The sequence below is a fragment of the Mytilus galloprovincialis genome, chromosome 5, assembly GCF_965363235.1.
Source record: "Mytilus galloprovincialis chromosome 5, xbMytGall1.hap1.1, whole genome shotgun sequence".
Taxonomy (NCBI): domain Eukaryota; kingdom Metazoa; phylum Mollusca; class Bivalvia; order Mytilida; family Mytilidae; genus Mytilus; species Mytilus galloprovincialis.
The window spans coordinates 18,280,520-18,296,012 of NC_134842.1; the positions used below are offsets into that span (position 1 = coordinate 18,280,520).

The following is a 15,493-nucleotide window of genomic DNA, read 5'->3' on the forward strand; positions in this document are numbered from 1 at the left end:
TTTGTAACCTCAAAATATTAAAGGAAATTCATTGATTACCCAAATTCTCTCTTTGGAAATAGCTTTCCTATGGGTGCAAGGACTACATAATTGTATAATATTTATGAAAATGTTAACGTCACATAGGTAGAGATATAAATTATAGTCTTCAAAAACATGATTCATCAACTAGCTTTCAGTAACTGCACGTACAATCAGATCGACATTATATGTCTTTCTGTTTTGTTATTATTGTATGTGCTTTATGTCGAGTGTATCAGGCTCTTATAAACTCATGTTTACAGTTAGTTCATATGTGTTGTTACATCATTGTCTAAGATTAGGAGATAATTGAACACTCGGAAACATGGCTTACCCCGCAATATACTTAATCTGTCTATCAGTCCAAAGTAAGCATTCTGTGGTTGTTGTTGGTTAATGTATGCATAATGTTTCTATTCTTTAAATGCCATAAGTCTGGTATGTGGTATTTGGCATTTGTGTTTTTGTTAACTGCTTTAAAGCTTAGCGTTTTCTGTCCGTTTGCTATGCAATGATTTATTTGTGCTTACGTCAACGTTGGTTGATCTTTAGCGGATTTTGGACTGATTGATCATGATGGCAAATATACTATCCTTATAATTTTTTATCGCCTGACGCGATTTTCGTCTAAACAAGACTCATTAGTGGCGCTCGAATCAAAATCGTGAGACGGCCAATTTATTTTTAAACTGAAGTACATGACCACCAAAATTACCGACAATTCGCCACGTTACAAATAATGCAACCTTTGTTTGTCTAGAGTAACAATCTTGGTATTTCGAGTAATTTCACTTCGATATATTCATATTTCTATATTATTGTTTTATATTTTAATGTTTTGGTTTGATTGTTGAAATCTGTGTTTTGTTTTGAGTTGTGCATGATCAATATAACCTTTTTTCGCCAAATTCACTAAATTCATTCGAAACCATAGGTTAATTCAAATTGTTTTAAAAAAAGAGACAATCGAATTAAATTTTGTTCATGTTATTGCTTATTCTGTGGTTATATTCTAATAGGGGGTTCTGCATGTTATGGGTTCCATTTTGGAACAACTAACCTTGCTTGTTTTGGTAGATGAAAGAGGTCCCCCAGTAGAGAAATTGCCATACTATCCCATCAGTCTTTATATTATCGTGGATATTACTATGAATGGACTGCTAGAAGTAAAAAACTATTCCATAAATCAAGACAGAAGGGAATTGCATTAATCAATACATCACCAGCTTAGTCAGATTCTTGTAAACATGGTACTGAATCAAATGCAGTAGGATATGGGGTACTCGAAGTAGATTGTGCCAAGGGGTGTGCAAGGTATTACCAGGAAGCCCGTTACTACGTATGGTCGGTCAACAACTGTCACCACTTTGCTAACTGGCTTGCATATAAGTTGTGCAAACATTCAATCTGTCCAAATGAATGTGAACGATCTAAGTGAACATATGTTTTGCATTTGACAATCTAGTAGTAATAAAATTGAGAAAGGAAATGGTGAATATGTCAAAGCGACAACCACCCGACCATAGAGCAAACAACAGCCGAAGGCAACCAATGGGTCTTCAATGTAGCGAGAATTCCCGCACCCGTAGGTGTCCTTCAGCTGGCCCCTAAAATATGCATAATAGTACAGTGATAATGGACGTCATACTAAACTCCGAATTAAACACAAGAAACTAAAATTTTAAATCATACAAGACTAACAAAGGCCAGAGGCTCCTGACTTGGGACAGGCGCAAAATTGCGGCGGGGTTAAACATGTTTATGAGATCTCAACCCTCCCCCTATACCTCTAGCCAATGTAGAAAAGTAAAAGAATAACAATAATATACCTGAATACAATGTTAAGTATTCTAAATATTAAAAGACTAAACTAGTTTGAAAAAATCTTTTCTTTTTGAAAGGTATTTTTTTCTTTTTCGAATGCTTTTTACGTTGTCACTATGTTTTTATTTTGAATATATTCCGCTTATCTGTCCTTTCATTGAAAGGTGGTATATTATATATACGTTGATAGCTTCGAAGATTTTGTCAATACTTTTATCATTACTATTTTGTTCTTGATATTAAAACACATTTATGTAAAACGTTCTTTTGTATAACCGACCTTTAGTTTTTTAACAATTTATGTGTACACAAATAAGAGAACGTTGTAGTTTAAGTCGGGTTTTATTCAAATTTGCACATAAGTGGAGCGTTAATTTAGATAGTAGGGGAGATAACTGAGACAACATAATTTTTATAGTAGAATATGTTATGAATTTACCTATTTTAGTATGAAGTAAGAAAATAAGTCCGGCGACCTCATTTTATCAATGGGAACCAATTGTGCGCCTCTTCATGCCGACTTGCTTTTCTATCATTTTGAGGCTGACATACAGGAAAATGATAAGAAGTTAGCTTTACGTTCCGCTATATAGATGATGTTTTCTCACTAAATAATACAAAATTTGGTGATTATGTTGAACGAATCTAACCCATCGAACTAGAGATAAAGGATACAACAGATACAGTTAAGTCGGCCTCATATCTTGACTGACATCTAGAACTTGACAATGAAGGGTCGGTTAAAAAACAAACTATACGAAAAAAGAGACGATTTCAGCGTTCCAATTGTGAACTTTCCATTTCTAAGTAGCAACATTCCAATAGCACCTGCCACATAAGAAGCAGGATCTACCTACCCTTTTAAGTTTTCTATGTTGTGTCATGTGTATTATTTGTTTAAAATTTAGAAAGGAAATGGCAATGTGTCAAAGCAACCCAACCATAGAGCAGACAAAAGCCGAAGGCCACCAATTGGTCTTCAATGAAGCGAGAAAATCCTTCAGCTGGTCCCTTAAAAAATATATACTAGTACAGTGATAATGGACGTTATACTAAACTCCGAATTATACACAAGAAACTAAAATTTAAAATCCTACAAGACCAGAGGCTCCTGATTTGGGACAGGCGCAAAATTGCGGCGGGGTTAAACATGTGTGTCTGTTTGTCATTTTCATTTTAAGCTATGGCGTTGTAAGTTTATTCTCGATTTATGAATTTGAATGTCCCTCTGATATCCTTCATCCCTCTTTTATAATCTCTTCTTCTCAAAATTATTTTGATTATTCTGTTGATATTCATGTGTGACCTGAAAGGCTATTTTCGTTATTTCTTTCTTAATCGATATGCTTTTGAGAACTCTCTCTAATTTACAGTACAGTAGGAATTGGATACCATATACATGTAGCCAGATGGTCAGCTAAAGACAAAATAATAGGGGAAAGCAAACACAGAACAGTACTTGTGGTGCTTTTAGTGAATGTGAATTCTCAATGGCAACTTTCATATTGAGCAAAGACAATAACGGAATGTTTGTATGTGTCCATATGGCTGTATCTTCATGTATCTATATATATATTGATAAACTTGATTTCTGGTTTGAAAAAACAGGGTATTTACTGTAATACAGAGGTCTTAGCCATTCAGGTAAATTCAAGAAGGGCGGAATCCATCATACATTTTGTACCTGACAAAACTGTCTATAAGAATATCAACCAATTGTCTTGGTACAGGTTTTTTTTTTTTACATTTATGATCGATAAACTTTGCAATATAGCTAACTTTTCCTTCCACTTGTACGACATGTTCGAATGTTCCGTTATATTGACAAAATACTGTCGGCAATTCAACCAATCTAAATTTGCTAACGTTACAATGATAAGAATTTCACAGTCAAAATTATATAAACATACATCAAAAATATGTACCACAACGGACCTCAATAATTCGAACAAACATAAATTAGAGTAACTGTGACAAAAATGCCTATATCAAGATTATTTTAGCATAGTAAACCATAATGATGTGTAAAAACTACAAAGGCATACAAGTTAAAAACAATAATATTGATATTTAAAATCGATATGGATAACTTATATGCTTTCTATTTCAATGTTATGCATATTTACTTCCTTAATTGATGATTAAGGAATGAGGTCGCACATGTTATAGTAAACCCGGTTTCAGCACACATTTTAAAAATCTATATTGATTGGAAAGTTTATATATTTATTATTCATCTAAGAAATAACCTAGTGTATACTTAAAAATATTTTATAATACGTGATTGAAATACATTTACTGATATATATCAAAGAATTCATTCAAGTTTCTGTAAATGATACAAGGAATCGTACTCATGATTCCAATGCAGTTTCCCCATTTCTCTATCTCTTCATCTATTTTTCGACCTTTATCTTTTAAGTATGCAATAATTATAAAAGCAAGGAAAAACAATGCATCAATAAGTACAAAAGTGTATAAAACAATACTGAACAATCCAATTATGATATATATAACTGACACAATAAAATATTTGGGTATAAGCAAACATCTTGCTAAAGAAAACAGATGAGTTTCCTGTTGCTCTTGAATTTCACTTATTCCCGCAACCATAATAAGAACTTTCTGCAAAGTGGTTAGTGCTGCTTTATCTGAAAGTTATAGATTCGTGATTTGCCAAACAAAACATAAGAATCTTATTTTGACCCGTACCCGTTATATATTCGTATTATCCGATAGAATATAAAGTTCAAATGCTAAATACTGCGTGTAAATCACCTTTATGGCGTTAAAGAAATATGTGAATATTTGTTTAATAAATGAATGGTCGAGTAGAACAACAATTGTACCTGATTATTAAAAAGGTATCTGTAGTCACTTGCAGAAGTGGTCATATGAGTATTTGGAAATGTTTAAACCGGGTTTAAAAGATAACGTTAATCTATCATTTAGTAATGGTTTTCTGAAAAACACTTTTTTTTAAGTAATTAATTTCTGAGGACTTTTCATGGATACTCATCAAATACAGATACAATTATCAAACATAGTTGTAGAAGAATAGATTAATTCAATTTGTTGTTAATGAAAGAACAATAGGAAATTGAAAGGAGTAGGTTCAGTAAGACCCCTTTTTGGCCCAAAAATATCGCAGTTTTAGAAAATTGTTAAAATGTAATCTTTAAGCTAAATTTTGGAAAGCAAAATGCTTCTGCTACATAAATATGAGCTGTTTTTGACAATTCAATGCACAAATATCGCGTTCTAGCATCATTAAGTTATGCTAAATTACTGGAATCTTCAAAATCTTAGCATTTTGGTTAATTTTTAGACGGTTTCCGTTTAAAATGAAAGTGGCCGCAATCGTGTTCATTCATAATATTGAAATGCAAGTTGTATTTGATGATAATACAAAACATATATAAAGGTTGAGGATGAACACGGATGCGGCCACCTTCATTTTTGACAAAAAGCATCTGAAAAGTGACGTTTTTTGGCATATTTGATAGATTTTTCATATCTATGCTTGAATCAGAGCGTTTTTAATGACTTAATCAGTTAAAATCTTTCACATTAACTAATCGAATCAATTGAAATAGACACTTAAGTGTTTAAAAAGTGTCTAAAAACTTTCGGTAGATGAACCTGAAATTTGAGGCCAAAATCGGCCCTTACCGGACCTACTCCTTTCAAACATTATCTAGCATAAACAAAATCAATTCACACAATTTTTGTAACAATGCTAACTAGTTTGTAGTCACAAATTAACAATTACAATACTGAAATTTAGATTTATATTGCAACTTTCTACGTTTTTAGTTAATTATTTTTGTTGAATCATCTTACATCATTGCCAATTAAGCATGGGGATTTGTTTGGAAATGTGTTTCATCAGAGGTGCTGAAATCAAACGATTCTGTCTAGCGCCTTGCGCTATAGTTATTGCATCTGTTACAAAAATTTGTATTATATTTCTAGATGAATTTGATTTGGGTTTATTCTCAATCTATTTGTTTTGATCGCAATCGATTTGTGACTTTCTCACAGAGGTAAAGTCAGGCTGCCCAAATTGTACCCAGTGCCAAAATTGCACCTATTCATCATAAACAGCTGATAAATTCTTAAAAGTCTTCTTTGAGAATAATCAATATGTTTTTAGATTATTTGACATAAAACATATCTTTCAAAATATGTGAATATATTCAAATATACACTAAACGTTCACAATTTATATAAACAGATGAAGCTGCAACATTCCAGCAGCACCTGCATACGGGGTATATATCTCCCAATTGATACGATATTCCCGTGCTTGCATTTCCTATCATGATTTTCTTGATAGAGGTTTGCTGCTCACAAGGAAGCTATTAAACCAAGAGTTCCAAATGGTGAAATTGAAATCATCCCTTCGTAAATTTTACGGACGCCATCACGAGTTGGTTGACCGTTATGGAATAACCGTTTCACAAATGATATCGGATATGTTCCTTACGTCGTAACTACAATCCCCTTCCCTTTCATGAATATGACCTACCGAATTAGACTATTTACCGGATTTGTAATCACTTAAGCAACACGACGGGTGCCACATGTGGAGCAGGATCTGCTTACCCTTCCGGAGCACCTGAGATCACCCCTAGTTTTTGGTGGGGTTCGTGTTGTTTATTCTTTAGTTTTCTATGTTGTGTCGTGTGTACTATTGTTTTTCTGTTTGTCTTTTTTATTTTTAGCCATGGCGTTGTCAGTTTGTTTTAGATTTATGAGTTTGACTGTCCCTTTGGTATCTTTCGTCCCTCTTTTTTTTCAATGGAAAAGAAAAATGTACGAAAACACCGCCATGCGATGTTAACAAAAAGTCATCTTTTAGAAATGAACCAAAAAAAATATGTTAAAGCATCCATTTCAAAGAAACGAATAATGACATTGTTCTTATGTCAAATTGTTCTAAATATTTAAAACAAAATAATTATGTGAATTTAGGTAGGGATGCAATTTAGGTACTTCTAATTACAGAATCATGGATAGTTTGCTGGTCGATTCAAACCAATTTTTCTTGTTATGACTCAATATGATATGGATTAATAATCAAATCAAATAAAGAAGGATACAGCTACAAAATAAACACAGTGTGGATTTTATTGTTTTGATCATTAAAAACGTAGAGGAAAAAACTGTCAAAATAGGTGCATTTCGGGCACAGTCACGTGCTACTATTGTTGCCTGTATTTAGAACAGTTATACAATGATGATTGCAAGAACTGTTGGTCGTGACAAGTCTTTATTGCAAACCATCCTTTTTTTTCGTATGTGTTGAAGTGTTTTCTCTCAAAACCAACACTACGGATACCGTTCATAGAGAAAAACAATATCGCACACCTAACAGAACATCTGAGTGAAGTCTCTTTTGGATAGTGTGTCTTACGCATGAAACTATTAAACGTGTTGTGTTCAATTTTTACATCTGGTTCGATACCTCTGCTTGTGGATTATCAGTTCCCGAGGGTATTATCAGCTCAGTAGTCAGAACTTCGATACTGACATAATGTATAAAAAAACCTTTCGTAATGTGTCCATTAAACATTTTGAGATTATAAAGAAACTAAGGTTTCAACTCCCTTAGGTAAAGTTGACCTACGATGCATTTGGCTACTTAGTATTTGTTTAAGGTTATTTTGTTATATAGCTTACGACTGCTTAGGTAAATACACATCCCTCGGATTTCTTTTGTTTGGCTTTGAGCGTTCCTGTTGAAGATTAATCTAGAAAAGCGCTTCGGACGCAGTTTTTTTTTATACTTACAATTAATCTGAAACGACAACATGTCTGAATCAATCTGGCGTTGTTTGATTACCGCTATTTTATTCCCATTTCTCGTATTTTTAACCTAACAATTAAAATTAAATAATATGTATGTTGTTTGTTGCAAAACATACTTCATTGTATTTGAAATACAAATTTAATTCAATTTCAGAACTTATAGATATATTGACTTTTTTCGAACATATGTAAAAGCATCAATCACGATTCTACTTAATAAGATTTTAACCTTAAGGATTTTAATTCAAAACGTATTTCATGATGTTGAAAAGTTGTTTTCGTATCACCAAATACAAATATAGTTTGTACATGTAACGCGTTTTATCAGTGGTTATATTTGCACTGCAAACGTGTAAATATAAATTATACTCATGCCAGTCATGTACGAAATGACACAATTTATCAAAGTTGCTTTAGGACTATGCTTTTAAAAATGATCTGCGTGTGAGAAAATTAAAAACTGTATGATAATAAATTTACGAGACAAATGCAATATGAACTCATTTTCACCATTAATTTTATGGGCAACGGATCTGCCTTTCATGTAGAGACTTAATTTCCAAAATGATCGTTTATCAAAGAGAATACCAAGTCAATGATCTTCTTCCTCATACACATGGTTTGCCTACACAAGACTCATCAGTAGGACTCGAATCAATTAATTATAAATACGAAGGATATATCACATTTAAGAGTACTAAAAACTAAACAAATGTAAACACATTGTCCCGAAACCTGCTTCTGCAATCCTATACTGCATTTATTGTACCATAACGACACAGAAAGTTACATTTGAATTTACATTACCTCAGACATGTATTCATGGTTCTTTGATTGCATATCAATATGGAACAAACTGTGATGGTTGGCATCACATATTTCATATGCGGAAAAGCGTCTACAAAATTATAGCACTACAGTGACACAATATTCCGTTAGACTTATGCTAATTTTTTGTTCTGGTTAGTCTTGTATTCGCTCTGTCTTAAGTTTTTAATGTTGTGTTTTGTATATTTTTGTTATCTTATGTTTTTTGTTTCTCTTTTCCGTTGTTTGCCAAGGCAATGTCAGGTTTTTTGCATCTGATGAGTTTGAAAGACCGTTATCTTTCGCCTCTTTTTAATAAAATGTATGTATTTATTCAATTGGTGATAAAGAATGATTAATAATAATTAATTTGCAGTTACAACATTGTTTTTCATTACGTTTTTTGACTGGAAACGGGTAAATTTATAGGCTTATTAATTTTTTTCACATTGAATATTCAGCTGCCTGGTGATATTGATGTCTGATTGTTTGTGCAACAGAAGAGAACAACGAAGCCCTATGAATACACTATATGCTTGATCTACACACGGCGTGTCAGGCCTCAGCCTTTACCTTATTATGTGTTTCCGGTTTTAGATCGAAGTGTATATTATTAGTCCTTAAATCTGTTAATATTCTGATATTGTCCTTGTCCTCATTTTGACATCTTGACTGCGTTTAAAGTTGCATGTAATAAACTACCCTATAGGTGTATCCAGTCTCCTTTTTGGAGCTTTTGCGAATGCCTGAGTTTTGTTCCTTATCTTGATTTGCATCATCTTAATATTGTTCCGTCACATTCGAATATCTAACTACTGCCTCTCATTTATACTTATACATGCATTATATTGCAAACTGCCTCATGAAAAATAGGTTATTGATACAATAGAGAATTGTCACTTATGATTCTTATAATGTCATCGCCTAGGAAATGTATACTTTTACATGATAACTCCAAAAGAAAAAGATAAATTTATGCATGTAGAGAGCTAGTTCGGTTTTTACATCAATTGATGATCAAGTCAAAGTGAATTCATAAATGATTACAAACCCCTTTTTAACATATCCTAATTGTATACCATTCGGACTGTCAATTTTCATAATTCTTCTGTTACAGCGGAGTTTAGTCAGCTTAACGTCAAGCAATAATATGTCATGTTCATCTCTTAAAAAAATGGACACGTCTCCTTGTTTAGGTGTGTTATTTGTCTCTTCTTTGGCAACATCTGCGTCTATAAGTATATACATATTTGCGGTCATTGGTATTTCATTTCATTTTTTTCGATCAAATCTGATAAAAAGGTGACCAAATGTAGGACATTAAGCATCATCGTTTAATCAACAACCCTTGTTACAAATCAAAACAATAAAATGGCTTTATTACGGTCGTTCCTTAAAATTCATTTGAAGTTTTAAAAAACACGGTTCTGATTTAGGATTATTGGATGGTTAACATGTATTCAAGTACACTAAAATGTAGCCAAAAAGTCAATGGGCACTGGTTTTAAGTAAAACTTTAAAAATAATAAACTTTCTCATTTGTATTGTTATATTCGCTGGATTATATGGATCATATGATTGTTTTGATATTATAATATAAGTTATACATAAATGATTTTAATAGACTTGTCTGTTGGACTGTAATTGTACTTAGGGATATACTAGTGCAAGGACACAGTTATCGTCCTTTGGTTTTCGTTGTCTACGAATATAGTGTGAACAGTGTATAACTTGCTTTTTTTATACACTTTCCCAATATATTTCTTAATATTTTATGCATGAAATATTTAGTAAGGGAATGAAATTACATGTTTAAAAAATGAGGGTGCTGAATCTTTATATTAAGTAATGATTTGGTCCAGATAAAAAAAGGTCCAAAAATAAGCACGTCTGAAGCTGTCAAACTGAATTTAAGACCCCGTTAACACAGAATTGTCAATATGTTGAGTTAGAGCTAGTAGAAGTTTCTATAATTTTGATATTATTTTTCCCAATAGTAGTACAATAAACTGTTTATAACTTTTTGAGATAGAGCAGGTGGATTTTTAAATTTGAATTTATTGTCTAAACGAAATCCACTACGAAACAAATGTGTTCTCGGGACTAATAGCAAGACACAAACATTTAAACAAAGAAATAAGTATAAACGGACTTCTATGTTTTTGATGATCTGAATTTATTGGAAGATGTTCCGATTTGTTTCAAATATGTGATTTGATAAACGTTTATGCAGTAAGAAGGAGCAGAGATTCAAACATACAAAATGTGTGAAACAGTATAGACAACAAAAACTAATTTCAAATGTTAAACCATAACAGTTGCTAATATTTTACCATCTGCACAGGACACACTTATAATGTCTTTGCCATCTTCTTGATCAGGTATTACCGTGTAAGTTACTAGAATAAAAACAGAACATTATATTTGGCAATATCTATTCAAGTATTTATACCCATATACAACAGATGAGATGCTGTCTAATTGCCATTAAGACAAAATTCCACAAGAGATAAAAAGAAGTGGTTGCTAGCAATTATAGATTGACGAACAAAGAGAAAAACTCCTCAACGTTTAGGTGGCTACCAAAAGCATGATAAATCATAACCAATTCAAACGAGAAGACAAACAGCCTTAGTTAAAATAAAAACAATTGATGACATAAATGGACCAATCACAAGCACTGACTCCTGACTTTAAACCGACACATGCCAAAACATAAGTTAACATTACCGACAGAATATAGGGTAATGAATTCACATATTTGTATAAACATATATCTATATATTTAGCCATGTTTCAATTTTTTAAAATCAAAATGAATATAAGTACTGATACTAACAATATTTAATGTTGGTATAGTTGACGAAATTAATATCCTTTAATTATGAATAAAATCAATGGGTCAATTAACTAACATCGATCATGTCTAATTTATGGACAACAACTGTCATATTCCTGACGTGGTACTTCTTATGTAGAAAATAATAGATTATACCTGGTTTGATAGTTAGCTAAACTTCCCGCTACAATTTCATTTTCTTGACAACGATGTCTGAACAAAACAAGAATTTGTCCCCAGTACCCGGATGCCCCACTCGCACTATCATTTTCTATGTTCAGTTGACCGTGAAATTGCGGTCAGAACTCTAATTTGGCATTAAAATTAGAAAGATCATATCATAATGAACATGTATACTTCAGGTTGATTGGACTTCATCTTTATCAAAAACTATTTCGACCAAAAACTTTAACCTGAAGCTGGACAGACGAATGAACGAACAGACGGACGGACGGATGAACGGACGGACAAACGAACATACGGACGGACGAACATGCGGACGGACGGACGAACCGACGGACGGACGAACGGACGAACGGACCAGAAAACATAATGCTCCTTTACTATCGTAGGTGGGGCATACAAAATAGACATAATAGGGAAAAATGTCACAAATAGGAGTACATCAGTCAACCTTGTGTTATTATCTTTAATCACTATAAATTATAACTTCAAACTTTGAACAAGATTTAAAATTTGCATTTCATAAACGAATCGCTTTATAATCTAAATTCCAAGTCAAGTCGTGAACTTGGAATCATCCCTTTGAACATTTTACAGACGCCATTCCGAGTTGATGTACCGTTTTGAGATATCTGTTTCAAAGAGGATGACAGATATAATTATTTCTACCATCCCACTATCATTTCCATGAACGTGATCAAACAATTAAGCTTTATCGTTACTCTGTATTGAAATAAGCAACACTACAGGTGCAAGATATAGAGCAGGATATGTTTTCCATCAAGGAGCACCTTCGATCAAGGCCATACTTGGCGGGGTTTGTGTGTCTCAGTCTTTGTGGGTTTTTTTCTTTCTTTTGTGTACTGTTGGTTACGTTATGGTTGTTTTCGTTTTTTTCCCATGGTTTTCCTCAGTTTATTTTTAATATATGAACCTGAATATCTCTCTGGTATCTTTCGTATCTCTTTTCGGTGTATTACAGTTAAACTTAGATAGTGTATCCCTTCTTATTCATCTCAAAAGTGAAAATGGAAATTTTATATATTAGAATTTACAATTTCGAATACCGGATGATCAGTCTTTAACTTCCTATCGGTCTTCTGTTATATTGTAACATGTTCCTTTCACTTTCATATGCTATATATTATTGTGCAACATTACAACACGAATACATTATTCGGTGCACTAGTTCTGTGGTTGTTCTATGAAAAAACTTTGTTGTAAATACCATTTTTCTCTAACTAACCTGACGTTGTGTCCTGATGTCTACCTTAAAAAGAAAATATAAGAATACATATAACTAAATTTCAACTATTCATTCATCAAAGATATCATTTTGAAATTAATTTCTCCAATCATCCGATTAAACCTATTTGTAAAGCTAGCTAATCCTCTCATGACAGTCGCAATTGTGCTTGTATAATTAAAATAGTAACATTGCATTTGTTTAAGCTAATTACAAGCATAAATTTAATGTTGCATGAGTTCAATGATTCATGTACTTCTTTGAATGAAATAATCAGAAATCACTTCTTTTTTTCAAATTTGTTAGATTTATTGCACTATAAAATATTTAAAACAGTAAAACTAACATCTGAGGTCAGAGAAAGTGCATTTTCAATGGTGCAAACATATATACATTATTTATAGTATTATGAGATATCAAAACGTCGTTGAAATTAAGTAAGTATGTGATGAGTTTGAGAAATGGTCAATGATTTGGAGAATTTATCATTCACCATTCAAACTTTCTATTAGTTGCAGTACCTGTGTAAACCAATTCAAGTGCATGTCACAGTAAACCTATGTCGTACTTGCAGTCAGAAAAACATTGTTAAACAAATAATCAGTTCAAAGGCAACAATTGGGGTATTTTTGACTTGCTAAGTGTTTAATGAATGATTTATTATATTATCGTACCTGTAATCCTACATAATAAAGTGATTAATGTAACAGATACGTGATGTTAGTCAAGAAATCCTCAATTATCAGCAGTTCATTTGCGTGTTGAAAAAAATCTTTCAGAGAGATTGTGCCACGGTGATGATGGTTGTATCCTTATTTTGACAATTTTACCTATTATGTCTGTTTTGTTCACGCATCGTTAAAAATATAATGAAATTTGATGCGACTGTCATACACGTGAGAGGTTTATCATTTGATTTTGCCATTTTATTAGGGACTTTCCTCAGAGTTCAGTATTTTTGTTATTTTACTTTTCATTTTCACTTCATAAATGAGAACACGGCAAATTTTAAATGTTTGTTAATATTCTATTAGACCTAATGTTGTAAATTCGAATGTAATTTTATAGAGATATGCCATGTCCTTTTTTCTAGTTCTGGTATTGTCAGGTTGTTGTTGAATTAGGACTTTAAATATATCCCTAAGAAATCTGCCGCCCCTGATTTGTGAATTTCAAAGTTACAATATAGCCCTTTTCCTTTTTGACAATCTAATAGCTTTAAACCCCAATTCTGTTAACTGTAGTACCATTCTAAAATCGTTTCAAATATCTGGTGTAATGTTTAAAAGCTATAAGCGGGGAAAGTCAAATTGTACAAAAGACGATAAAAACGTTTAGCGAAATTTTCTACAAAACGCAATATTATGTTTCATCGTATTAAAATTACACAACTCTTCGGAATTAAACTTGGATCAATCTCAAGAGTTGTTTTCTATTTAATTTGCAGGGAGAGAAAACAATTCTTAAACCGAGGGATAGCCATCAAATACCAGTGGAAAACAACTGAAAAACAGAAACACTGACTTGCAGCAAAACAAACTCCAAAATACTTAGAAACTGACTATTTAATAATAAGAGCCGTTTTCTTGACTTGGAACAAGACATTTTTCAGGAAAAATGATAAGTTGAACCTGGTTGTACGGCTAGCCAATCCTCCCGCATAGATTTAAGTCATGTCCGGGCTTTATTTGAACTGTTTAAAAACTAAAGATTGAATTATGATATGTTATTACTAATGACAAAATATGGGTCAACTGAAATATTGACGATTTTCAATTGTACCGTGCAGGAGTTTCCTATCGCTCTGACATCCTCTTATGTTCCAATTTTGTTAATTTTTCTAACTTTTGATGTGAATATTTAAGATTCCTTATTAAATAAAAAATCTTTTGTGTTGTTCTTTTATGAAACTTCGTTTGTTTCTCGTCATATAGAACCATAATAAAGAATTAAACTATTAATATCAATTCAATACTCACGTTTGTGATGAATTATAATTGTATCTAGTTTATCAATATGACCCATAACCGGTGCAAACTTTTGTTTCTTTGTAGACATCATTTGTAGTCATCTAATTCTACTGGGATTTTTGTATTTATTAACATTATATTTTATCCACCTATATACATACAAATACTTTACGACAAAGTGTATCAGTAAATAAGATTAAAAAACACAATCGTTCTTTCAAATAAGAGAAACAAACTCCAAAATACTTAGAAACTGACTATTTAATAATAAGAGCCGTTTTCTTGACTTGGAACAAGACATTTTTCAGGAAAAATGATAAGTTGAACCTGGTTGTACGGCTAGCCAATCCTCCCGCATATATGGCAATGGTAACAATATTCATTAAACAGCAACACTACGTGACATTACAAACAAACGGAAGAACACATAGCACAGACGAAAAACATTTATCATTTTGCTACAGACAAGTAATATATCTAAACAATGGTTACACATTGTAAAGATCAATTAATTTTTTTTAAATGTCTGTTCGAAAAGAGGCACGAAAGATACCTGATGGACAGTCAAACTCATAGATTGAAAATAAACTGACAACGCCATGGCTAAAAATTTATAAAGAAACAGACAAATAATAGTACAGAAGACACAACATAGAAAACAAAGCAGCATGAACCCTACCAAAAAGGTGCTCCGGAGGGGTAGGCAGATCTTGCCCAACATGGGGCAACCGTCGTGTTGCTTATGTTATTACAAATCCGGAAAATAGTCTAATTCGGTATGTCGTTGTC

At 32.4% G+C, this 15,493-nt stretch overlaps 1 protein-coding gene across 1 annotated transcript; it reads right to left on the reverse strand.

The window, feature by feature from the left end:
* Positions 1 to 4,106: 4,106 nt before the first annotated feature.
* On the reverse strand, positions 4,107 to 14,888 carry LOC143074369 (uncharacterized). Its single transcript, XM_076249857.1, has 7 exons — positions 14,714 to 14,888; positions 12,735 to 12,758; positions 10,800 to 10,865; positions 9,518 to 9,698; positions 8,467 to 8,557; positions 7,642 to 7,726; positions 4,107 to 4,496 (listed from the first exon to the last, which is right to left on the reverse strand). The coding sequence occupies exons 1-7, from the start codon at positions 14,793 to 14,795 to the stop codon at positions 4,141 to 4,143; spliced, it is 885 nt and encodes a 294-aa protein (XP_076105972.1). The 5' UTR covers positions 14,796 to 14,888; the 3' UTR covers positions 4,107 to 4,140.
* Between the last annotated feature and the right edge of the window lie 605 nt (positions 14,889 to 15,493).